Source organism: Macaca thibetana, chromosome 19 (assembly GCF_024542745.1).
Source record: "Macaca thibetana thibetana isolate TM-01 chromosome 19, ASM2454274v1, whole genome shotgun sequence".
NCBI classification, from domain to species: Eukaryota; Metazoa; Chordata; class Mammalia; order Primates; family Cercopithecidae; genus Macaca; species Macaca thibetana.
Genome location: NC_065596.1, coordinates 16,176,240 through 16,203,062, shown reverse-complemented (window position 1 = coordinate 16,203,062; position 26,823 = coordinate 16,176,240). Strand labels below are relative to the sequence as shown.

Here is a 26,823-nt window from a genome sequence, read left to right as displayed (position 1 = left end):
TGTCCCCTCGTGGGCTCCCGGGGCCTGGCCCAGGCTTACCTTGGAGGGAGGAGGTCCCCATCCCCTAGCACTCTATTACTGGGCTGTGGGCTGCTCACAAGTGACACACCATCACCCCTACACCAGCACATCTCAATGATCCCACTTCATTTATTACCAAAATATCACAGAATTCCAGTCATAGTTAACATACAGCGTTTAACACGAACCTGATACCTGCAGAAAGAACTGAGTATCCGGACAATTGAGTCGTTTGGAACTGTAAGCCACGCCCCAAACCGCATCACTCCGTACTTCAAAAATACGCTTTTTTGAGAGCTTTGGAAACTGAATTAAAATGTCTACACAGCTATGAACAATTGTTTAATAAAACTTTTTCATGTTTCCATTACATGTAAATATATCAATTTGGCATCTCTATAAAAACTCTGAAAATGGTGCAAAAGTTTCATTCTCTTTGAGAAAGCCATTGACAAAAAATATTCACACTTCACTAAAATTTTGAAAAATGGTCTTCTTTCAAAGTTTCTTTATTAATCTGAAGTCTTCTGGGTTATCAAAATCTAGGTTTGCTTTTTCCTCCTAAAACACTAAAGAACATTTATTCACAAGGATTAAAAATAAAAAGAAAAAGGCAATGGGCTGATGGAAAACCGGTGAGGGCTTTTCTTTCTTTTTTTTTTTTTTCTGAAAATAATTTTAAAAACTTAAAAGTTACATAAGCATCTTCAAAAGAACACAATGGGATTCATTTTGTTGTTGACTTTTGGACACCAGTGTCAGACTTTATTGAAAACAAACCCATGTAAAAACAAAGTTAAAATGAAAAATGGCACCTGAAAAATAAATTATTTTATATAAAACAAATCAATAACTTAAAACACACTAATATACAAAAGGTCTAACCATCTACTGTACAACATGGGAATCGGTTAAGAGAGCCTCCCCTCCCCCAAAGCAAGTCACTGTAAACGGAACATCACATGGTCATGGTCAAAGAGGTGGCCCCAAACCAACGGAAAAGCCTTCTCTTCTAGTGGAAGAAAAATCCAGTCCTGTCAAAGTCTCCGTTAGCCAAACTTACGTACTGGCGGTGACTTACAAGCGAGAAAAAAAAAAAAAAAAAAAAGCTTTTTTTTAAATGGCCAAGAAAAAAACCTGAATGATGTCACTGAAAGGTAGAAAAATAGGATCCGGCCATTAGAAGTCAGGGGAAATCAAAAGGTTTGGAAACGTGAACCCTGCCTGGGATCCGAGATTCAGATTCTACTGCCATCGTTACATGCCAATTGCCAATGCCAATTAAAAAAAAAAAGCACTTGTGACTTCAGGGCTGTCTTGGGAAGTCCGGGGACAGGACTCCCTGACCCCCAGAGTCTGCTGAACCCCAGGGGTCTCTGCTAAGGAGCTGCCTCAGGTCCTAGTAGGTGAGGTAGGTCTGGGGAAGATGGGAGGGGATTGAGGTGGAGGGAGGGGTGGAGGGACAGACGATAGAGGCCTCCTGTCAGCTGAATTCTTATTCTCTTTCATCCAACACAGGAAGGCTGCGAAAAGCACATGGAAATAAAACCGGGCTGAATGGGATGTGAAATGTAACAGCTGAGTGATGTCAATTTTGATTTTCAAGTCCGATACCGGACTGGTTAAGTCATGTCTTTTCAATGCCTGGTGGACAAATGGCCTTCGTTTGGAAGCAAACTGGTCAAGGAATTGCCACTAACCGTCTTCGGGTGCTTCTATTTCTCTGATCCAGCAGGGACCCCTGGGCTGCCAGCTCCTAAGGGCCGGCCTTGGCTCCCGACAGCAGCACGATTCAGTCCCTGGAGACTGGGTCTCCAGGACTAAGGCCAAGCGCAGACTCTCAGAGGTTAAGGCAGCTGCCCTTGGCCAGGAAAAGGTTCACCTTCCAGGAGAAGGTGGTGGAACCCACCCAGCACCACCTGCGGGCAGGCCCCTGAGGAAGTCCATGAATTTCAGGATATTCACGCAGGATAGTGGCCAAGGAGAGGACTCAGCACCCGGGAGGGAATCAGTCACAGAGCTGTGACTAGAGGCACAGCCAGCACAGAAAACTGTGGCTTGGCAAATCACACTGAAAACGAAATAATGGCAAAGCCAAGGGGGAACAAGGGAGAATTCATCAGGAAGCAGGTTCACAAATTCGGAGTTGCCTGGGGTCTAACTACCAGAGGAAGTTACACACAGGTCAAAAGGGAATTCAATCAAAGCCTCTTTGGTATTTCCCAAACCAGATTTTTGATAAATGAACATTATCTACTCTGAACGCTTTTTCATCGAAATTCCCAAATAAAAGGAGAGCACTCATTTTTGTTAACTATAAATACGACTCATCTACGTAAAATTTTTAAAGAAATGGTTTCTTTTGAGTTGTGCCTTTTTAAAGAAAAGGGATCTCCCCTTTGCAAACAGGCCTTGGCAAGATGTAATGAACTTGGAGGGCACAGGGCCGGCAACTAGAACCTTGATGGGAACGGAGATTGCTTTTCAGGAGTGACAGTTCAAAAGCTAAATCCTTCCACAAGCTTGCAAGTTAAGACTCCCAAATAAAGGCGTTGGAATTTTTTAGCTAGAAGGCTGTTCAAACAGTGGAGACCACGTACAATGAGAATGTTCCTGAACTGAGAAACTTCAGGGAACTCTCAAAGGCTCATACACTTCACAGTTTCTTCTCACCTGTCCCAGCATCAGAACAACTGATAGGATTCAGATAAAAAGGGGCGAGGAAAGAAGCTGAGGTGCTGGCTACAAGCCCGTCATCCTTTTCACAGTTGAAGCTTAAGACAGAGTTCTCTGTTGAATGCTAGCTACGGGCATGTATGGCAGTGAGACTCCAAGGGGAGTTTCAGAAGCGGGAATCCAGCCTTCCATCAGAAGATGTTGGCTCCCACCTTCCATCAGAAGGTGTTGGCTCCCACCTTCCATCAGAAGATGCTGGCTCCCACCTTCCATCAGAAGGTGTTGGCTCCCACCTTCCATCTGAAGATGCTGGCCTGGGGAAACCTGAAAGGCTTCTTTTTCCAGGAAAACATTCTGGTCCCAGGGTGGAGACTGCTCTCCGGCAACAGAGCAGGGACCCTCTTTTGTGTCGAATCTGGGCAAACGGGCCTCGGTTTTGGCTTAGGTTCCTGAGGATCTGGGATTCTGTGGGAGAAAGGAGGTCCTCTCTGGCACCAGGCCGACTTTTATGAGATGTGGCCTGGGTACAGATGGCAACATCATCAATTTGCAAGGATCGCGCACACAGCCCCTCGGTAAAAGATCAGGGAAAGGGGAGGGGATGGGCATCCTCAGTTGTCCAGGGGCCTCTAGAGACGCTGACCTGCTCTGGGGACGGTGGTGCCTGCCTATTGCTCCATTTCCCACTTCAATAAATAAATAAATAAATAGATCGGTATAAATAAACAGATAAATACAGCCGTCATCTCATGAGAGCAATAACTAAAAAACAGCCTACGGTCACGTTTTAGTCTCACGTCAAGGTTAAAAACTGCTGGTACTAAGTTATCCTGTTTGTGATTCTCTGTATACTATTTATAAATGCCAGATCCCAGTCCTGAGGAGTTTTGGGCGATCTGGCCCTGCCTATTTCACAGGCTTTCTCTTTCACCCTTCCTTCGGGCTCCCGGTTTAAAAGCCACCAGCCTGTAACTGCACATTCCTGCGTCACATATTCAGAAATGCTTTTGCTTGAGGCAAGTATTGGTTTCTTAAGATCTTACGACTCCTCCCTGAATGCTGGGCCGCCTGCACCTTCCCTAGCCAAAAAGAAAGAAAAGGTAAAATAAAAAACAAAACAAAATTCGAGCAAAACAAAATCAAATTTAATGGTCTTAAATGCAAAAGTAAAAACAAACAAAAAACACAAAAAAGCAAAAGAAAATTAACAGAACAGAACAACCCAAAATGTCAAGGCAGTTATGAAGAGAACTTTGAGGGTTAATCTTTAAAACTACAAATCAAAGGTTTTGGTTAATAGATAACTGGCAAGAAGTAAGTACTTTTCTGCTGAGTGTTCATACAAAAGCAAAATTCCAAAACAAAATGCGACTAAAATAGAAAAAGGTCTAAGCGCTCACGAGAAGGGATGCGAGAAATACAATGCTCAAATGTTTCTGTGTTATTAAAAAACAGAGCCATCTTACGCCTCCAAGCTATGTTAAATGCTCTGGAAAACGGGAGAAATTATCGTGGAACAACAGTATCCAATGTGTGGGGCGCTGTGCATGCAATGTGTGGACAGAAACTCGGGGCGTCAGAGTAGCAACACATCTTCAGCCGTGCCTGGAGCTTAGATCTAACTCTGGAATATACTGGAGTTTCCCTGAAACTCTTTGGTCCATTCCCATTGGTGCCTGGGCTTACGAAACACGTTTGTGTCCTTCTCTGGAGGGCCCGCCCGGCATGCGGCCCCCGGCCCCAGTGGTGGCCCACGCTGGACGGGCCCACCGCCATTCCCAGGACCACTTGGCAGAGCCCGGGACTGAGTGAGCAGGAGGTGGCAATGGGACCTGCCTGGAAAAGGAACTTCCTGTCAACCAAAGCATACATCGCTTACAATGTTGAAGCGGTTGAGAAAACGCACACTCAGCATCTGTCTAACATCTTTAGATTAAAAACTAAAACTAAAAGGTGATTTTTTTTGCTACCCAGTCTGTGGAGACATTGAATGAAACGCGTGTTAGACAGTCTTAGAGGTTAAAGCATGCTTCAGGTTCACCACCATCCAGAGGGACTGGTTAGTCAATGCAGTTCTACTTAGATTTCTGTTTAATATATATCTTAAAGGAAATAACTTACGAAACTTAAGATTGGTCTAACATTGTGGGATTTCAAACATTTGAACATGTCGGTTGCATCCCAGAGTATAAAAACCTTCTCACTTCTCATTCAGACAAAGACAAACACTTGTGAAAATTGGCGCAAAATGAGTTGTACACTAACAAGAAAAGTTTCAACTCCTTCACTCTTAATTATCTATTCCGTACAAAAAAAAAGCATGAGCGAGTTATTTGTGGGACTTGTTGGTTTTGAAGGAAACCTGTAAGATCTTGTCCCCCAGGCGGTAGCCGTTCAGGCTGGCTATGGCCATCGCGGCTTCTTCATAGTTTGTCATGGTCACAAAGCCAAACCCTTTGCACTTGTTGGTGTTGAAGTCGCGGATCACTTTCACATTGGTGACGGCGCCAAAGGGCCCAAACATCTGCCAGAGGATCCCCTCGTCGGCGTCCTGCCCCAGGTTGTAGATGAAAATGCACCAGCCGGAGGAGGCATTTCCGGGCACGTTGACACCAGAGAGCCCGCTCATGTGATCGACGCCCATGGGGGAGAACCTGGCGGACAGAGAGCAAGCGTCAGGCCACAGTCAGTGCAGGCGGCCTGGTGATGGGGCAAGGCCTGGACACATGCTGACCATGGCCGCTGGGCCCTATCCCGCTCTGCGCAGCCACAAGGTGCTCACAGTTGAGACACCTGCATGGGTCAAAACCATGACATTGTTTTAAACTGGGAGGAATTAAATACAGTAATGGAGGGGCAGGACCCTGTTCTATAGGGAGCTGACTCTGAGGGGCTGGTTGGTGACCTCCACTCCTCCCACTGTGTATGTGGGGGTTTCTGTTTAGGGGTTCCTGCGGTTCCCCACATTTTAGATGATGGGGGCTTCTCCGGGTCCTCCATTGAGGGTAGAAACGCTCTGCAGGCGTGGACAGCCTCAGCTCTCCCTGGAGGAAACTCTCCTCGTACTGTGGGGTACGTGCAGGGGCTGAACTCCTTTTTCCAGATTTTGCACCTTCCCCTCATCATGACCCACCCCCAAGTGTTCATAGCCCAGTGGTCTTTGGTTAGAGCATGCCTTTGCCAGGGCCACTGTAGGGCCCAAGAATTCCTTCCCACGCACCAGGCAACCAATCTTCTGTGGCTGCAGTTCAACATCCCACGAGGGCCAGAGGCCAAACCACTGAGGGCTGAGAACTCAAAGGACAGGGAAGGGCCCTGGGACACCAGCAACTGCAGACTCACCAAACTTGACCACACACGTGGGGCTCTTTCCACAGTGATACTTTTATTTACATTTAAAAAAAAAGCCTTTCTGGGCCAGGCGTGGTAGCTCAAGCCCGGAATCCCAGGACTTTCAGAGGCCAAGGTGGGAGGATCACTGGAGGCCAGGAGTTTGAGACCAGCCTGGGCAACACAGAGAGACCCCATCTCTAGGAAAAAAACAAACAAAAACCTCATCAAACTAAAACCAAACTAAACGAAAATAAAGCCTTCTGAAAACGTACAGATGCCGTAATAAGGATTAAGGTAGATGACAAAACAGTTCCTAAAGCCATGCTTCCCTCTGGAACTTTCTCAAATTAAAAAAGTAAAAGTCTGAGGGTCAGTTTGGGAATATCTGAGTACCGTATATCTGCGAAGACAGCATCTGTGAAGCCGCACGATGCATGCAGAGAAGGATTTCCTGCTCCAAAATAAAACTGGGCTTCAGGCTATGGCCCTATCAGCTAAGGTAAGTGAGTGCCTTCAAGTGCCATTAAACAGATTCACCCTCTCAACAGACACAAGAGGACACCAGCTCCCACGGGGCAGCTCACTAGCCCAAGGTGATTTTTTCTTTTTTTTGAGACAGGGTCTCACTATGTTGTCCAGTATGGTCTCAAACTCTTAGGCTCAAGTGATCCTCCTGCCTCCTGAGTAGCTGGGACCACAGGTGTGTGCCACCACACTGGGCTAATTTTTACATTTTTTGTAGAGACAGGGTCTATGTTGTCCAGACTGGTCCCAAATTCCTGGGCTCCAGTGATCCTCCTGCTTTGGCCTCCCAAAGTGTTGGGATTACAGGCGTGAGTCAATGCGCCCGGCCTTCTTAAGAATTACTCTTGTTGGTAGTTTTTCTCTTGCTGATTTCTCTGGTCTTGACAGTCATAAATCTCTCTTTTCCTCCAACCCAATTCTCCGGGGTTTTCTGGACGTGATAGGGACTGACGGCAAACTCCCTGCAGTCTGGGTCTTTCTTCCTCCTCTTCTCTCAGCCTCCTGAGCAGATCTTTCCCTCTAGACTCTCCCGCCCTCCCCACTTCCTTCCATAACTTTGTCTTGGTGGTTGCCCTGCCACTCACTTTCCTGCTTGACCAGAAATGTCCACTCCTCTGGTTTCCCCTTTCTTTTCCCGTCCTCATTACCGGGACCAGAGTCCCATGTCTCCTCCTCCAACCTTCCCTGTCTTCCTTCCAGGCTAAGGAGCAGTTCACCCAACGCCACTGCCCATATAGCCCGCCCCATCAAGAGCAGTGCCAACTGTATGGTGGAATTCCTACAGCTGGATTTTAAAATTCAGCTCCATTCTGTCCAGAGAAGCTTCTCCAGCCTTGTCTTCAACCCAGAAACCTCAAGGCAGGCAGGCCAGCTTTGGAATTTGAGCCAGGCGGAGAATGCTGGGTAACACAGCCATGAGAATAACACCTCTCACAGCAGCATGTGTGGCAGTGGGCAGCGCCCACCCAGCCTCACTGTTAAAACAACGATGGGGCCGGGCTCACGCCTATAATCCCAGTACGTTGGAAGGCTGAGGTAGGAGGATCACTTGAGGCTAGGAGTTTAAGACCAGCCTGGGCAACATAGTGAGACTCCATCTCAACAAAAAATAAAAACATTAAAAATGGGATATCTCGGCCGGGCGCGGTGGCTCAAGCCTGTAATCCCAGCACTTTGGGAGGCCGAGACGGGCGGATCACGAGGTCAGGAGATCGAGACCATCCTGGCTAATATGGTGAAACCCCGTCTCTACTAAAAATACAAAAAACTAGCCGGGCGAGGTGGTGGGCGCCTGTAGTCCCAGCTACTCGGGAGGCTGAGGCAGGAGAATGGCGTGAACCCGGGAGGTGGAGCTTGCAGTGAGCTGAGATCCGGCCACTGCACTCCAGCCTGGGCGACAAAGCGAGACTCCGTCTCCAAAAAAAAAAAAAAAAGGGATATCTATCCTTGTCATACCTGAGATAAGCCCTCGATGTCATTCCTTGAGGAACGAAACAAAACAGCCCTGACACTGAGACCTCTGCTGTTTCTGAGGCAACAGCACACCAGATCCTGGAGTCCAAGGCCCTGACTCTCATCACCTCTATCCCACTTCATCCTGGCAGCCAGACCCATTTTCAGGATGGAAAGACTAAGGAATCCGGGAAAACTGCTCCCATCTAGGACAGGGCTCATAAACAGAATGCATACTGATAACATTCACCAATACAAATGACTGCACAAGGCAGGTGTATGAAGAAAGTTTGCCTTAGGGCTGCTGATCATGTCTAGGAACTCTGGAAGATCTGCTCTCACCCGACTATACCTAAGACAGCATCTTTCCTCCCACAGATATGAGACGTTCATTATTCATTTACTTTTTAGAGACAGGGTCTCACTCTGTCACCCAGGCTGCAGTACAGTGGTGCAATCATAGTTCACTGCAGCCTCCACTTCCTGGGTTCAAGCGATCCTCCCGCCGTGGCTTCCTGAGTAGTTGGGACTAAAGGCCAGCACCACCACGCCGTTTTTTCATTACTTTTTGTAGGAACGGGGGTCTCACTTTGCTGCCCAGGCTGCTCAAACTCAGGGCTTCAAGTAATCCTCCTACCTCGGCCTCCTGATAGCTGAGATTACTGGTGTGTGCTCATCGACACTGGGCATGAAACCATCTTTAAAGCTGGCTGCTCCGTTCTCCTGTTACTAGGAACTGCGTGTTGAAGCTCTAAGCGCTCACACTCAACTGGTGGGGACTGGTGCTCACGCTCACATAGCAACTGGTGGGGACTGGTGCCGTCTTTAAAAAAAAAAAAAAAAAAAAAAAAAAAAAAAAAAGGTTCTGGCTCTGTGGCCCAGGAGTGCAGTGGTATGATCACAACTCACTGCAGCCTCAACCTCCTGGGCTAAAGCAATCCTCCCACCTCAGCTTCCTGAGCTGCTGCAACTACAGGAGCGCACCACCATGCCTGGCCAGTTTTGTATTTTTTGTAGAGATGGGGTCTCACAATATTGCCCAGGTTGGTCTTGAACTCCTGGGCTCAATCGATCTTCCTCTCTTGGCCACCCAAGGTGCTAGGATTACAGGGATGAGCCACTGTGTCTAGCCTGGAGTCACTGGAGTGAAAGACAACGCCCCATCGGAAGTAAACGGCTTTCCTACAGACACCTTTCTGATGAAATTGTGGTGCGGAGCTGCAGAATGATTCTGAAACGTGCTCTCTGGCAGGATCAGTCGAGCGTCCCCGTGGTTTCTATTCTGTGGCTGTGCCGTCGCCCACCAGCGGGGCTACGTATGGCTTTCAGGAGTGCGCACCCTCCCGACCCACCTGAATCTCTGCGCCTGGTGGTGAACGGGGCCTCCAAACCGTCGCGCTGGCGAGTGGTACAGCTGCGAGAGGAGTGCCACGTTTTTGTTCTGGTTGGGGTTGGCTGCAAACTTCACTGTGATGGGCTCAGAGGAACCTGGGGGTTTATGACCATTGAAACTGGTAATTGCCTCTTCTGCCTCCGACCGTTTGTCAAACCGGATAAACGCAACCCCTCTGGACAAACCTTTTTAACAAACCAACAAAAACGGAGTTAGGGGGAAAAATGCTAGGACTTTCAAAACTGAAAAGCAAAAGTCAGGTCAGTCTACTGTGGGCCAGGCTGGAAGTCTGGTTAAGGAAATAAACAAAAATTAACCTAAAAGTGAAAACAAATGGATGGAGTAAAGAAAACCAATGACTAACAGAAGATTAAAACTTCAGACTTTCTTCCCGGCTGAAGCCACGACTCCACGGTGTCAGCGCCCAAAGATACTTTGGTGACAGACATCCCCAATAGACACCCAAGCCTCTTATTTGGAAGAAAGCAACATTAGGAAACAGCATGTCCACCGTCACTATTTAGCTGCCAGATACCCACTACAGAGTGGGTGTGTGGGGTTGGTGGGTAACAGGGTCGGGGTGGGGACTGCGTCTGAGAGTTCCTCCCTGGGCTCTGGGGCCACCCTCCTGGCTGCTGTCTCTGGGGCCCACTGTGACAGCAGGCCTCGTGGCCGAGCCTCCTGTCAAGGTGCCCAGCTCAGCCTGCATGCCCTCTCCTTCATGCCAGGAGGGAGTGGGATCCTGTGGCTGCCCCCTGCCAGCTCTGTGCTGCTGCCGTCACCTCACTCCTGTCTTGGGATACTCCACTCTAAGGTCCTGCACCCTCCCGTGGGCCCCAAATTGCCGTCAGAATCAAATGAGGCCAGAACACTGCCCAGGCTCACACAGCAGAGCTGAACCTATCCACAGGCTCGCCAGGCAGGCCTGGGGTCCCTGTGTGGGAAAGGCCAGGGCCCCAGCAGCCAAGCCCAGAGGGCACCTTCTCTTGCTACCTCAACTGAGCCACCCGAGGGCCAGTCCCGGGTTCTAGGCTGAACCCAATCCCTGGACGGGGCAGCGTGAGACCTGAGGCCCGTCCTACTGTGGGTAGCATTGGTGTGAGACGCTGAGCAAGGTGGGTGGAAGGAGAGCGTGGCTGTCCTCCACCCCTGCCTGTCCATACGCTAGGCCCGGGAGGGAAACATGAGTAGCCCGTCCCTTGAGGAACCTGGGGAGTGGGCTGGGAACTGGATGAGGGGATGGGGGTGAGGGCACACTGAGCAGCGGACTAGCTCCTTCTCTTGGAGCGAGGACACGATGGGGTCAGGGGAAGGCCTGGGGATCGGAGACGTGACAGCTGAGGGCCAGTCTGAGAGTGATGTCGCTAGGTGGGAGTCGTGGGTGTGTCCCAGTGGGAGAGGCGGCCGCAGACAACCCAACCCAAACACCCTACTTCTCAAGACTTTTAGTCAAGCCAGGCCAAGGCTCGTGCCTGTGGTCTCAGCTACTCCAGAGGCTAAGGCAAGAGAATCGTCTGAGGCCAGGAGTTCAAGACCAGCCTGGACAACACAGTAAGATCTCATCTCTTAAGGAAAAAGAAAGACTTCCAGTCAAAGGGTGTCTTAAGTCAGGTTTCTTCTCCAGGCAAAGGCCTCTGGCACATGGTAATGAACAATGACCAAAGTCAGGCAGCCTGGAGCCGTGGGTGACCTGTCCAGCAGGCACCCAACTGTCCCCATGTCCTGTCTCCACGTCTCTTCCGGCACCTTACTCCACCACTTTCCAGAGGGTCCTACCAGCTGCCCCACAATCGCGACACTGCAGGTCCCACGTGAGCACACAGACAGCAGCCTTAGTAAGGTCAGACCTAGCGCTACACACATGTGCCAGGAATATTCTGGGGCTCAAGCTCGTTTCTGAGCTGCTGCTCAGAAGGAACACCTGAAAACATAACCCTGACAGACGCTGTTTTCTTTGACTCTCTCACGACACGAATGACAGCTTAGTCAGTCCTGGAAACCTAAATGAAAATCTAACTTTAGGCAAATACGACTGAGAGCTGACGCTGGCCGGCTCGTAGGGAAGCTGGCTCCAAGCAGATGGCTTCATTCTGTTTCTAAAGACCTTGCGGCACAGCGGAGAGAAGGCATGCGTGCAGGTGTGGGCTCCTCTGGTGTTGTCAAGTGGCTTTCAAATGCAAACTGCCTGAGTGAAACGAAGAAAACTCAAGTAAGCGGGGCAGAAGCGATGCTGTTTAACACAGGGGGATATCAATTCACTCAATTATGTAATGGATGTATACTTTCTGAAGATGGCTCTGCATTTTTTTTTTTGTCTTCCCCTAGTGTTTTTTAATTTGTCTTTAAGATGGAGTCTCACTCTGTCACCCAGGCTGGAGTACAATGGCACGATCTCAGTTCACTGCAACCCCCACCTCCCTGGTTCAAGTGATTCTCCTGCCTCAGCCTCCCAAGTAGGTGGGACTCCAGGCGCCTGCCATCATGCCCGGCTAATCTTTATTTTATTTTATTTTACTTTATTTATTTATTTGAGATGGAGTTTCACTCTTTTTGCCCAGGGTGGAGTGCAATAGTGCAATCTCGGCTCACTGCAACCTCCGCCTCCCAGATTCAAGAGATTCTCCTGCCTCAGCCTCCCCAGTAGCTGGGATTACAGGTGCCTGCCACCAAGCCTGGCTAATTTTTTGTATTTTTAGTAGAGACAGGGTTTCACCATGTTGGCCAGGATGGTCTTGACCTCTCGACCTCGTGATCCACATGCCTCGGCCTCCCAAAGTGCTGGGATTACAGGCGTGAGCCACCGCGCCCAGCCCCCTTGTGTTTTTTAGAATTTAACAGCAGAGTCCAAGAAACAGCATAATCTCCAGATGAACACACTATAAAGTTCACAATTAAGATGGATACAGAAGCAAAGGAATAAAAAAAAATTAAGCTGTTTCAGCTCAAGATGGGATTTTTTTCTCTTTTTTTAAAAAAGAGTTGGGGTCTCTCTATGTTGGCCAGGCTGTTCTGAACTTCTGGGCTCAAGCAATCCTCCCACCTCGGCCTCCCAAAGTATTAGGATTACAGGTGTGAGCCACCGCGCCCAGCCATCCTCGTCTATTTAACACTGAAAAGCCCATCACAGGAAGGCAAACTCCACACAGGCTGGTTTGCCACACACTTCTCTTCCCTGCTGTCCGCCTTGCGCCTCATGAGGTCCCAGGAACAGGCACCCTCTGTCCCCAGCAGAGGGAGCCATAGCCCTGGGATGGGAGCCTCACCTTCCCACCAATTCTGCACCCTGGGGTGGGAAGCAGAGCCAGGGAGACCCTCCTGGCTCCCTTCTCTGCCTCCTTCACCCCTCTACAAAGATGCCAAAGGTTGCTTATGCCACCTTGAGGTTCACAGCTGACCTGGGCGATACTGAGGTGCCCCCAACACCCTGGGAGACACTACCTTGCAGAGGGAAAGGAAGCAATGCCCCCAGCAGCTGTGTGCAGAGGTGAGTTCCCCCTGCCTGTGGCCTGTGTGTGCCTGAGAGACTAGGGAAGGCCCCGGGAGAGTTGGGTGGCTGGAGGCATGCTCTCAGGCACTGGGGGCTCCAAGTGGAGTGTAGGCTCCCATCATCAGGACCGTACTGGACAGAGAGAGGCCGAGGCAAAGCCGTGCATGTGGGGTCTAGAGGAGGAGGAGAGTGGACTGTGGGCCGGCGAGGTCAGCTTCCCCAGCCCCGGGCCCTGCGCAGCCAGTTCAGATGCCACAATGCAAAGTGGGGGGCAAGGAACCCACACACTGGCCCACCGACAGGATCGTTCTTTCAGCTGGCACTTGAAAGTAAGTGAGGGGACTTCAGGAACCACAGGAGATTCTTCTGGTACAAATCAGGGGAGTTTACACCAAGTAACTGGCATCCCCCGACCCTCTCCCCAGAGCGAAGACAGAATAGAGGCGGCCGTACGAGTGAGCCCCGTCCTTCGGCACTGCTGGGTGCCAGGGCACGAGTCTGTGCTAGGCTACAGGCAGCCCCCAGAGCCCCCGTGAAGTGCACAGGGGCCCTTCCCCTCCTCGGGCCCCAGCGGGACGGAAGGCCGGCAGCAGCAGGGCCGGTGCGTGCCAGGTGGGGTTCCCACAGCCAGCCAGGAGGGAGAGAGACTGATAAGGCCGCCCACCCCAAAGCACGCAGCTCAGGGGACGCAGGACGATGTGCATGCCCCTCCAGCCTGCAGGCCAGGAAGGCCCCACCTGTGTGCACATGAAAGGTAAGGCTCTGGGCTGTTGGGGGAGTGCTGCTGTTCTCTCGAAAAGAGGTCACCTCAGAGCACGACTTCCTGTGGCCCGACTACTCGGTGTTATTTCAACATCACAGCCAAGGTGGGGCACAGTCTGTGTGGGAGGAATATGAAAACCACCCATATAACGAACGCACAGGCCTCACTGGGCTTGGGGAGCGGACTCTTCCCTCCTGGTTGGTCAGCACACTCCTGCTCCTGCCCCAAACAGAGCTAAGCGATTCTAAATCCCCTCAGGGTGGCCCGAGCTCCCCATCCCCCAGGCGGGGCCACGTGCAGGGCTTGGCAAAGGATGTGGTGGTGCACTGGTTCCCAGCCTAGTGCGGCAGGCGGGCCGGCAAGTGGGGCCGGAGCACAGCCGTGGATGTGCACATGTCCCCTGCTCATCTCTGCCTGATGGCGTCACACAAAGCCCCATGCCCATGTCCAATAGCAAGACAGCATGGAAGGGCCAGCAAAGTGGCCAGGATTGCCTGCCCATTAGAGGAATTCACTGCCATGTGCCCTGTGCATTTTAGATGTGCTCCCCAGAGAAGGGCATCCGAATTCTGGGGATTTGGGCCATCAGACTACTGCACCCCAAATGCCTGCAATGAAATTCACAGTGGACAAATGTGTAGCAGCCTTTTTTTTTTTTTTTTTTTTTTTTTTTTTTTTTTAAAGAAACAGCATCTTGCTCTGTTGCCCAGGCTGAAGTGTAGTGGCATGATCACGGCTCACCACAGCTGTATACTCCTGGGTTCAAGCAGTCCTCCCGCCTCAGTCTCCTGAGCAGCTGTGATGACAAGCCCACACCACCGCACCTGGCTACAGTATCCTTTATTTTTTTTGAGATGGAATCCTGCTCTGTTGCCCAGGCTGGAGCTCAGTGGTGCAATCTCGGCTGGCCGCAATCTCCGCCTCGTGGGTTCAGGCGATTCTCTTGCCTCAGCCTCCCGAGTAGCTGAGATTACAGGCACCTGCCACTATACCCGGCTAATTTTTGTATTTTTAGTAGAGATGGGAACTTCACCATGTTGGCCAGGCTGGTCTCGAACTCCTGATCTCAGGTGATCCATCTGCCTCGGCCTCCCAAAGTGCTGGGATTATAGGCATGAGCCACCACACCCAGCCTGCAGTGTCCTTTTCACCCCGTTCATGGGCAAGGCCAGGACATTTGGGTGCTTGAGGGAAGGTGCTAGAATCTCTTGGTGTCTTCACCATACATGAAACGCTGGCCTAATCCCCGGCCTTTTTTTTTTTTTTTTTTTTTGAGACGGAGTCTTGCTGTGTCACTCAGGCTGGAGTGCAGTGGCATGATCTCAGCTCACTGCAACCTCCGCTTCCTGGGTTCATGCTATTCTCCTGCCTCGGCCTCCCGAGTAGCTGGGACTATAGGCGCCCACCACCATGCCCACCTAATTTTTTGTATTTTTAGTACAGACGGGGTTTCACCATGTTGGTCAGGCTGGTCTCGATCTCCTGACCTCATGATCCACCCGCCTCGGCCTCCCAAAGTGCTGGGATTACAGGCGTGAGCCACCACGCCCAGCCATCTCCAGCTTCTTTTAATGCCATCTTACCTCCTCAGCCTTCTCAAACCAAAGTCAACGTCTTCTCATTTTGGTGTTGTCCTCTTTTGCAGAATAACTAATGACATTTAAAATCAAACAGTGATCTGCCTTCCCTAGAAAACCCAGCCCCCACCTAGAGAACACCCTCCCCACACATCTCGGGCCCCTCTGGTACCTGTGGTCTGATCCACGAGGACTCGTGAGTTGATGATCCGCCCAAACCGAGAGAACATGTCCTCTACGTCCTTCTGGGTCATGGTCCGAGGGAGCCCGCTGATGTACAAGTTGGCATCTTTGATGACCTCTGAGCTCGGGCGAGCATACGACACCTTGAGAACACAACCACTTTCTGAGATTAGGACAGGTACGTGGCCAAAGCACTGAGGAAGGTGCTAAATTTTAGGTTAGGAAAAGCCAACACTGTGTGGTAAGAATTCATGCAAGGAACGATTATCATCACTGACACTCACCACCTGCAGCCGCATGGTGGCAAGCTCACTGCGCGATGGGCCGTGAGCCGGGGTGCCTGGCAGCGCTTCCTCACTGGGTGCTCACCATCCTCAAGGAGGCAAGTGTGACTCCTATGTCACAAAGCCCAGCAACTGAGGGCCTGACGCTTGTGGGTGGCTACCTCTCTGATGTGCTGGACAATGAGCCAGTGCCAGAGATAGGTCCTGGTGCCCGAAAGAAGTCCGTGCTGCAGGGGGCATGCAAGCTGGGAGCTACTGGGAGCGCACGAGACTCCATGAGACGCCCCTGCCAAAGAGCAAGCTTGCCACGGAAGCCCTGATGGAGGACCCCGAGTTTGTACTCAAATCCACTCAAGCATTCAATATTAAATGACTCAACACCTTTTGGATTTTTATTTTGCAAAATCAAAGAAAACTGAAGAGAACCTTCTGGATACTTTGTCAAAATGGTACATTCATCATTCGTGTGGAGAGGGCAGTGAGGGGAGCCCGCAGGCCGATGCAAGACAAGGCCTTCAGTGCTTTCTCAGGTTGGCGCTGACAGCCGTGCAGACCCCACGGGCCCAGAAGGAGAAAAAGGACCATGGCGGGGCCGGGCGCGGTGGCTCACGCTGTAATCCCAGCACTTTGGGAGGCCGAGGCGGGCGGATCACAAGGTCAGGAGACCGAGACCACGGTGAAACCCCATCTCTACTAAAAATACAAAAAAAATTTAGCCGGGCGCGGTGGCGGGCGCCTGTAGTCCCAGCTACTTGGGGAGGCTGAGGCAGGAGAGTGGTGTGAACCTGGGAGGCGGAGCTTGCAGTGAGTCGAGATTGCGCCACTGCACTCCAGCCAGCGGGACAGAGTGAGACTCCGTCTCAAAAAAAAAAAAAAGGACCACGGCAGAACCCCTCTGCCTGTGAAGGGGCAGCCTGGCAGGACTCACAGCCTCATCAGCAGGCTGGGATATGGAGGAGTGAGCAGGAGAAGAGGGAGCAGGAGAAGAGGGAGCAGGAACAGAGGGAGCAGGAGCTGTGTGCCCGGGAAGGGTGGGGACTTGAACCTGTGCAAAAGGAAGTGCGTTCCCTTTGAGGGAGGGGCACAGAACTGATGAGCCAAGGTAACTGAGACCAGAACGCAGGGAGAAACCGCCACTCAGGAGTCACTGGGCAGAATCTGTGTGCCGAGAACACACACACAGCATCCTCTGAGAAGCTCCTATCATGTCCCAGAGAAGGAACGACAGACATTGCCCCTGCTCACAGGGCAGCGGGCAGCCCAGCAGGGGAACAGGAGAGCCCCATGAGGAGAGGAGTGTGGGGCTGGAGGCCAGCTCCACCCGGTAGCAGTGGGAATCGAGGGAGCATGTCACTACGGGGCCCAAGAGGTCTCTGGGGAAGCCGTGCTGCTCCCAGGCCCGGGGCACCTCCATCAGCCTGTGGGCAGGAGCTCTGCGGACACTTGGCCACCCCACAATGTGGGTCATGGGCTGCCAGTGCTGTCCCCAGAGAAAAAGAGGCTGCCTGGGCCCCCAGCCTCCCCTACAGTGTCTGGGCCTGCCCTGGCTTGCTGCAGACCCGTCTGGACTGGGGCAGTATTTGGGGACCTGCCAAACCGTGACCCTGGTGCCGGTGGAGCAGAGCTGAGGCTGTCACTGACTGGACCTACTGCCGTCCCTGGATGAAGCCCCAGAGGAGAAGCGCCCTAGAGCCAAGTGCTGGGGAGAGCTCTGATGCCTCCCAAGGACAGGTGTCTCCAAGGACCATGGGAACTCCGCTTTCCTCTTCTCTCTGGACATGGTCACATTCAGTCAGGCTAGAATCAGAGCAGCTGGTGCAGAGCAGGTGTGCACTGACCTGGGGATCCCCGGCCCCTCGGCCAGAATCCTCTTTCCTAAGCTCCCAACATCGCTTGCTCTTTGGCCTCAATCGGGTCTTTTTCTGGCTGCCAATGCTCAATAATTCATCCAGTGAGGGGTTCAATCGTGTTCCCCCCACCCCACAATCCAAATTCATAGCCGAAGTCCTAACCCCTTGGGACCTCAGAACGTGACCTGATTTGGATACAGTCATTGGGGGTGTAATCAGTTAAGATGAGGTCACACTGGTATAGGGTGATCTCTAATCAAATGTGACAGATGTCCTTATAAAAAAGGGAAATTTAGGCCAGGCGTGGTGGCACAGGCCAGTAATCCCACTGTTTTGGGAGGCTGAGGTGGGAGGATCGCTTGAACACAGAAGTTCAAGACCAACCCAGGCAACATGGCAAGAACCCATCTCTACAAAAAATAAAATTAGCTGGTCATGGTGGCACACACCTCTAGTCCCAGCTACGCAGGAGGCTAAGGTGGGAGGATCGCCTTAGTGCAGGAGTTTGAGGCTGCAGTGAGCCGTGATCACACCACTGCAGTCCAGCCTGGGTGACTGAGTGAGGCCCTTAAAAAAAAAAAAAAAAAAAAAAAAAAAAAAAAGCTTTTTTTTTTTTGAAAAAATAAATTCAATTTAGAAAGGCAGGCACTCACACAGGGAGAAGGCTGTGTGAAGACAGACGCAGAGACTGGGGTGATGCTTCTCTAAGCCAAGGAATGCCAGAGACCGCCAGCTTCCACCAGAAGCTGTGAGAGAGGCCTCTTGGACAGATCCCTACCCAGTGCCTTCGAGAGAAACCAACCCTGCTGACACCGTGGTCTTGGGCTTCCAGTCTCCAGAACCCTGAGTCAATACTCTTCTTCTGTTGAAGCAACCTGGCCTGTGGGGCTTTGTCATGGCAGCTGAGCAAACTCCTGACCACTCAGCTTGCCACAGATCCCTCCACTGGCATCAATGCCCAGTTCCTCCTCTCCCTATTTACTTCTTGACTGCATTGATCATGACCTGACACGCTACATATTTTATTTACTTTTTTAGCTTTTTTTGTAGAGACAGGGTCTCGCTATGTTGCTCAGGTTAGACTTGAACTCCTGGGCTCAAGTGATCCTCCTGCCCCAGCCTCCCAAATGGCTTGGATTACAGGCATGTGCCACCCTGCCTGGCATCTACTTTATTTATTTAACTTTTAACTTTGCAAACAGACTCTGTGAGGGCCAGACTTGTGTGTTTCCTGCCACATCCAAAGCACTCAGAGCAGCCTCTGGTGAACGGTAAGCACCTGGGGACTGCTGCTGTGTGAATGGAGTGCGCAGCTGCCGCTGCTGTGAAGAATGTCTGCCTATCTGCACTGCAGTCCCCAGCGCTGGCTTCTGTGGGTGACAGGAGTTTTGCTGTTCTGGTTCCTGAGGCTTGGTTCTCACAATGTGCTAGGGAAGCCTCCAGGTGACGTTAAGTGCCTGTAGCCACACAGAGCACCTGGTTTCACATCCTGGCTTTGCCCCCGCATCCCTCCGTGACCTTGGCAGAGCTGTTTCACAACAGGAAACATCAGCTTCTTCAACCCAAATCTGGGGACCATTTTCTATGGGGCTGTGGAGAGGGCACGTGAGACACGGGATGGAAGGTCTGGCCTCCCGTCAGCCTTTGGTAAACACCGGCTGCGTGTGGCATACGGGACCCGGCAGTGACGCAGAGCTGCACACAGAGACTGCGGCGTCCCGGCAGGGACACCGAGCTGCATCTGGGACATGCTCAGCCGGCTGCCTCCATGCAGGACCACTCCCACTGTGGCTGCTTGGGCTGCTACTACGGGGAAAAGATAGATAGGGATGAGGAGACAGGACTCCTCCCTCTCCACTCTGCCATCAAGGGAATGACATCAGGACCAAAGAGGACAGAGCGGACAGGGTGAAAGTAAGGGCATGTCTCGGCTGTCTGTGCAGGGCTGGGGCCTCAGAGCCCAGGGTGAGCACAAGGCTCCAGGAGGCCCTGCCTGCAGGGCAGGAGTGGGGCAGAGGCTTGGGGCCAGCCTGCAGTTCCCAGGATGTGCCTGACCACTGGGTTTCCTCTAGGATGTGGCCCTTGCCTTGTGCCCCTGTAGGTCCTGCTGCTCAGAATACCCTCATCCCCACCCTGGCCTGGCTAACTCCCTCTCCTCCTCCAGATCTCAACTCTGGCTTTCTTGAAGGAGCCTCCCCTGGCACTGGCCACTATTATAGGCTCCTGAGCCCACCCTGGGACCACCTTACAGTGAATAGTGGGCACCGCTGGGCTCCCCGAGGGCGGACCATGGGGCAGGGACCCCCAGCCCCTGGCAGAAGGCTTGGCCCCAGCCCATATTGTCCGTCATAAAGGATTTGTCTAGTCTCTGTCCCAGATTCTTAGGAGAGAGTTTGTAAAACTTCTGGAATTTCTGTCTTTGTTACCGTGAGGCCTTCGATCCCACTTGAGTTTGTGCTAAGTGATGGCTCAGGATAGGCCCCAGCACCAGAAAGACCAAGCATGTGACTAGAGGGCTGGGGCTCTGAGCTGGGCGATACCGGCCTGACCTCCAGGGTGGGGGAGGGGAAAAGGGTGCTGGGGATGGAGTTCCATCACATGGCCGAAGAGTCAATCGGTCATGCATTCGTAATGAGCCCAGTAAAAATGCCAGACACCAAAGCTATATGGAGCCTCCGGCAGGTGCGCAGGTCACATGCAGGGAGGACAAGGCACCTGATCCCACCAGGTGCAGACATGTGAGCTCTGTGCTTGGGACCCTTCCTGTGTGGCTCTTCATTTGGCATGCCCTGAGTTGCAACCTTTATAAACAAACTGTCATCAGAAGCGTGGGTTCCAGGAGTCATTCTAGTGAGTCATGCACCCTGAAGGGGTGGCGGGAACCTCTGAATTTGTAGCCAGTTGGTCAGAAGTGCAGGGGCCTGGGGACCCCCAAAGGGTGACTGGCATCTGAGGTGAGGGCGGTCTCATTGGAGACTATGGCCTTAAATGTGCGGGGGCTGTGCTAACTCTGGGTGACTGGTGTCAGAACAGAACTGCAGGATACCAGGTGGCATCAGACCAACATGGAAAAAAAAAATCCAGGATGAGTTGAACGCACAACTCCATCCAGGCCCTTATGACGCTGCACAGATGAACCAGCCTTAAACTGGGGAGGGCAGGGGATCCGAAGTCCCTCAGTATCGAGGTACCTGGACCAGCACCAGACACTGGCCAGGGGCTCAATAAAGGTTTGCAGAATGAACACACTTGGAGCACAGAGGACCCCAGGGCTGCGCCAGGGGAACTGCTAGAGAAGCCAGGCCCAGGCAGCCTCGGGGAGACCTGGGGAGAAATTACTGAGGGCTGTCACATCCCCATAAGGCTGGCCTGTTTCTGCAGAACTAGGACAGTGGTGGGAAGCCACTGAGAACCAGACTCTGCCGGCAGAGGGCAGGGCCACCGAAGGTGAGGTAGGCTTCTGCACGTGTGGCCGGGATGACGGGGAGGGACACCTGCCCAGGCCTGAGCCCCTGGTGTTCTGTGAGGCTCTGGCTCCAAACTCAGGCAGCCACACCAGCCTTTCCCGCCAACATCAATCCTAGAGAGGCAAGAGAGTCCTGTTTACGCACTGGGCACCCGGCTCTTGCATTTGAGTAAACAGAACAGCTGCGCAGGAATAATCAACTGTTCTGCTCCACACCTCCGCCTGGCTGGGCTGCCTCAGAAACAAGAACCTTCAAACATTTTCTAAATGGAGAAAAGAATTCCTAGATGGGGAGTCCAGGGCCAAGGATAAGCCACCTAGGGCTGGAGGTGATTCCGGAAGGGCCGCCCCTGCTCAGGTGGAAACCCATGGCGCTTGGCTGCCCTCAGCAGCCCCCACCAGGGAAGGCACCTCTGAGGACCTGCGCTGGATATGAGGATGCAGGAGTGGCACGCCTGCCCTCGGGGAGCCCACTGCACACAACGCCCATGCAGCACGGGGCAGGTCTGGAAGAGCTGCTGTTGAGCGAGGGTTTGGCCCCTGAGTAACCAAGATCATGGGGCAGTCTGAAGGCAGGGACAAAGGCCACCTCTTGGCTGAAGGTGCTGCCACTGCCAGGTCACAGGACCCCTCTTGGTGGGCAGGCAAAAACCCAGGCTCCCAGGCCGACCCTGCAGCGACTCAGGAGGCCCCCCGCAGCCTGGGAATCTATATTTCACAGCTCCCCAGGGGCCCTGATCATTGGTGCGGGTCCAAGAGGGACCCTTCTGGGCGACCGATGTGACTCAGGGAGCACCTTTCTCTGGGGCAGGAGCATCTAGCAGATCTAAAGGCTCACATAGGACCACCTCATTCCAAATGGCCTCGGAGCAAGAGAGAGGATACTGGCCGGCAAGCTCTCACGTCTGTGGGTACCCTGTGAAGGCCGGCACTGAGGGCGGGTGGGTGCAGTGGCTGCTGCAGGAAGCTCGGTTGCAGGGGCCTGCCTGGGACACAGGAGGCTTAGGGAAGGCTCAGCAGCACCCAGGACTGACAGGAGACCAGGGAGCAAAGGTCAGAAAGACACGAGGCTTGATCCAGATGGCAGGAGCTGCCCACGAACCCAGGAGCCAGAAGGCAGACACGTGCAGACGGGGGTTAAGTGGGGTTCGGGGTTGACAGCCCCAGGGCACGAGGGCACGGGTCAGATGATGAAGACAGAGGAAATCCATCTGTGTGACCTGGAGGACCTGTGACTCATCCCAGGAAGCCACCATGGCCCTGCTGGAGGTGCCACCCCTGGGTTGCTGCACAGTTGGCTTCCTCTAGTCACCTGCCACTGTGAAGCTTCCACACACGGCAACCGCCTGTCACACATGGCTATCCTCTGTCTTGTTTACTGTCTACCCCCGACCCATGGGGGCACTGAGTTTGTCTGTTTTGGTCACTGTGGGGCACACGGTAGGTGCTGAGTGAGGTGCTGGGTGAGAGAAGGGTTACAACTGGCCCCAGGGAGCGCAGAGGGAGCGCTGGGCAAGTTGGGAGTGGATGGAGCTGTCCAGGGATGGGAACACAGCAAGTCAGGCAGGAGAGACGACAGGGGAGGCCTGGGAGCTGATGCAACCTGGGGGCACCCTGGGTGGGGAGTTGGCCCTGAACCAACCATGTAAGGCCTGGGAGGGTCACCACCTGACCAGGGTATCTGATGGGAGCCCCCAAGGAGGAGTGGCTGTGCTCATAGTCCCTTGGAGAGTGACTGTGAGGCTGGGCGGGGCTCAGCACAGACCTGTGTCTAGGGCAGGAATGGATGCGGTGATGATCAGATCCTTAATGGTTTTACCTTAATGGTTTTTGACTGGAGCCTCAAGCCGTTCAGCGTGTTGATTGCTCTCTCTGCATCCTTTGCGGTCACGTAGTTCACAAAGCCATAGCCCAAGCTGTGTCCTGTGCGGGAGAACACAAGGACATTGGTAAGCTGACCGTCTGCGAGTGAGGGACAGGGAGGTCGGGAAGTACTTTATCTGCCAGGCCTTTGGGAAATGCGATTACAGGTGCTAGCAAACTTTCTTTTTTTTTTTTTTTTTTTGAGACGGAGTCTCACGCTGTTGCCCAGGCTGGAGTGCAGTGGCGCAATCTCGGCTCACTGCAAGCTCCGCCTCCCGGGTTCCCGCCATTCTCCTGCCTCAGCCTCCTGAGTAGCTGGGACTACAGGCGCCCGCCACCGCGCCCGGCTAATTTTTTTTTGTATTTTTTTAGTAGAGACGGGGTTTCACTGTGGTCTCGATCTCCTGACCTTGTGATCCGCCCGCCTCGGCCTCCCAAAGTGCTGGGATTACAGGCTTGAGCCACCGCGCCCGGCCAGAGCAAACTTTCTTACTTTGGCAAACACGTACATTTTCTGCAATAGACACAGGTTACTTTTTTTTTTTTTTTTTTTTGGAGATAGGATCTTGCTCTGTCACCCAGGGTAGAGTCCAGCGCTGTGATCACAGCTCACTGCCACCTCAGATTCTTGGGCTAGAGCCTCCCACCTCAGCCTCCAGAGTATCTGGGACTACAGGCCCACTCCGGCAGGCCCAAGCTAATTGTTGAGGTTTTATTTTTGTAATTAAAATAACCCCAAAAGTTATTTAAAATGGAATATTTTTTAAAAATACTGTGCTACGGATAGCATCTTTCTGAATGACCAGTCCCGTGGGTGCCAGCCACTCTGTGGACCTGGGTGGTGAGGAAAAGGAAGACCATGGCAGTGGACAGGCTGGTGGACCCCAGTTTGTGTCACTGCTGTTTCTCTACCACTTCCTTGTCCAGAGCAGGAGGGTCTGCTGGCACCACCCAGCACCAGTTCCATTTACCTTCCCAAGCCTGAGACCAGCCCGACCCTGCTGTGGGGCAGAAGAGGACGGAGAGCCCAAGGAGAGGCCAGGGGCTGAGAATCCCCAGCCCCGCCAGACAGTGGGGGAGAACCAAGGTCACGGGCAGATGTCCCTGCACCCCCTTTGTGAAACACTCAGCCAGGTACAAGTGAACACCCACTCACTGGACACCACGAGAGGGACTCGGGATGGCAAGGGCAGGACCAGAGGAAACAGCCTCTGAGGTCAGGGTTCAGAAGGAGCTTCATAGGACATTTGGCTAAACGCTCTCACTAAAGGGAAAGTGAGGAGGCCCAGGGAAGAGCGCAATCCCCGCCTCCCCCCAGCATATCCATGCACTTGCAACGCTGCTGAGCACCTGCTTTGGCCGGAGCCTCACCCGGCACTGCTCCACTCCCCCAGCCAGCAGAGCACCACAATGAGCAGGCCACCGAAGAGGAGGCCTGGAGCCCCACCGCGACAGAGATCCTCTTTGCAGCTGCGCCAGGGGCATCCAGACCCATCTCACCCACAGCAAGATTACAAATCCAACAGAGAGCCTAACCCAGATTTGCCACTTTCTTTTTAAAATGAATTTTATTTTTCAGAACAGTTTTTTACAGAAAAATTACAAGGATAATACCAAGTTCCCATACGGCTCCCTCCCAGTTTCCCTATCGGTACCACTGCGTGTGAGTATGGAATGCTGGTGATGATGAACGTTCCCATTAACTCTGGTCCATGCCCCATCCGCTTCCTTAGTCTTTCCCTCATGTTTTTTCCTGCCCCAGGACCTCATCCAGGATCCCATGTGACACTTAGTAGTCACATTCCCTCAGGCTCCTCTCGACTACGACAGTTTCTTGTTTCTCGTGACCTTGACGGTTTTGAGGACTGGTCGGATATTCCATAGACTCTCCATCGGATTTGATGGAGTCTCTGTCATGCCTGGAGTGGGGCTGCGGGTGTTGGTGCAGAAGAGCACAGCTGGAGTGCCCTTCTCATCATACTATGTCAAGGGCACAGGCCGTCAACGTGACTTATGGCTGCTGGTGCTGACCCTGATCACTCGGCCGAGGCAGTCAGTTTGCCAGGTTTCTTCGCTGTAAAGAGACTCCCACCCCTTTCCACACTGCCCTCCGCGGAAGGAAGTCAGGATGCCCAGCCCACACTTAAGGAATGGCCCTGACGTAGCAGCTACAGAAATGACATGCAGTTAGTTCTGCATGGGGCACTCTTTCCTGACGAACAAAACCAAAATCAGATCCTCTAGACCCGTATTTCTAATAAAACTCCATGGGGCTAAGAGACTCAGCTCTGGGGCCCTGGACAAAGGGAGAACCCAGAGCACCAAGACTGCAGGACCAGGCCCACGTGGAGCGAACTGGGATCGTAGCTCAGAGAACAAGCAGCGCAGCAGCGCGGCCAGGTCGGGACTGCCAGGGCCTCTGCAAGCGCTCCAGACGGCAGTGTGAAACTGGCAGGTGTCCCTGCACCCACTCTGTGACACACTCAGTACAGGTACAAGCGAATACCCACTCACTGGACACCACGGGAGGGACTCGGGATGGCAAGGGCAAGACCAGAGGGGACAGCTTCTGGGGTCAGGGATTCCTGTGATATGGATTCTTGACCACAACGTCAGCCTGGCTGGGTTTTTTTCACTCCTGAACACCTGCTCTCCAATTGCTCAGCGCCATCTACATTCGGGCCCCATCCTTCTGCTCCATCCACAAGCCTGGACCACTTGCCTCCTTGGCTGCAGCGCCTCAGGCAGCCTAAGCACTGCTTGAGAAAGTCACACACCGGTAAGGACTCGAGCACCAATCCCCGTTCCTGTGTCCTCAGCCACAGCCAGCTCCTCTCAACACATAAACATAGTCCCTGCCTGGCCCAAGTCCCTGCTTCATCTCCCAGGTGCTGGGTGGTCCTGGCTGGTCCCCTAGGATGGTCACTGCTCCAGGGACCGTTTCAGGATGTGTCCCCTGAGCTTTCGGCAGCTTAGGGTAGGGCCTACCCCTTTGGGACACCCCTCCTCTGGGATGTGGAAACCACACCAGGTTTCCATCTCCCTGACTGTCCCTCCTCAGGCTCCTCATCCCCTGTCCATTCCAAGAAGACTCACGGGCCCTGAGTACCCACCCACATTTGGCCCTTGTCTCTGCCATATGCTCTTCCTCACCACATGTGCCCACGCCTGCCAACACCGAGGGAGTCGCACACCCTTGGGCGGCCCCTGTCGCCTCCCATGGTCAAGCTCCTTCTCTGTCCTCAAGGAGCTGATGCATTAACTGAGCACCTACTATGTGTCAGGCCCTGTGCTTGGCTGGGGGTTGGTGATGCACGACAGAGGACGGTCGCTACCATCATGAAAGCTGTCACATCCCTGGGGGCAAGTCAGACAACATGGTGGCGAGAAACTGACAAGCATTAAGACAGGGGTCAGGAGGGCCCGTGGCGGAGGAGATATTTTAAACAAAACCTCTGCGTGGCTGGCGTGAGCATTCCAGACAGAAGAGCAGGTGCCAAGTCTCTGAGGCAGAGACAATGCCTGTGTATTCCCAGAAAGTAGAGGTGGCCCATGTGGCAAGGGCCTGGGAAGTGGCCACTGGCAGCAGGGCAGAGCCAGTGTGGAGCCAGTGGGCTGCTGATCTAATCCAGATGGGAGATGCAGGCTATGTGCACAGGCCAGGGCGGTAGATGAATGCCCCACCCAGAGGACTACACGTGGGGTAGTGGGGTAAGGGCCCTGTCCTCCCTATGGGCTGGGCCTTGTGAGTCAAGGCCTGGTTTCATCCCCAGAGTCTGCTCTCCTCTCTGCAGTGGGTGCCTGGAGGCAGTGGGAAGGGAGGAAGGTGAGGGATGAAGGTGTCCTGGTTTCCACCCGCTGGGTGAGGCCGTCGATCAGAAGGGCTTCATCCAGCACCTGATCGCCCACCTCCACCTTTGCCTCCAATACAAACCAACCTGGGCAGCTTT

The 26,823-nt window shown here is 52.9% G+C and overlaps 2 protein-coding genes across 2 annotated transcripts in view; both read right to left on the bottom strand.

Moving 5' to 3' along the window:
• TIMM44 (translocase of inner mitochondrial membrane 44) overlaps positions 1–26,823 on the bottom strand; it is a 108,293-nt gene that overhangs the window by 36,425 nt on the left and 45,045 nt on the right. The gene's annotated exons all lie outside the window — the stretch shown is intronic.
• Positions 3,821–26,823, bottom strand: part of ELAVL1 (ELAV like RNA binding protein 1) — a 49,659-nt gene continuing 26,656 nt past the window's right edge. The window contains exons 4-7 of the mRNA XM_050770829.1: positions 22,830–22,933; positions 15,400–15,553; positions 9,360–9,585; positions 3,821–5,351 (exon numbers count right to left, since the gene is read on the bottom strand). Coding sequence (XP_050626786.1) covers positions 5,027–5,351; positions 9,360–9,585; positions 15,400–15,553; positions 22,830–22,933 — 809 coding nt within the window. The 3' untranslated portion in view covers positions 3,821–5,026. The remainder of the gene's footprint in view (positions 5,352–9,359; positions 9,586–15,399; positions 15,554–22,829; positions 22,934–26,823) is intronic.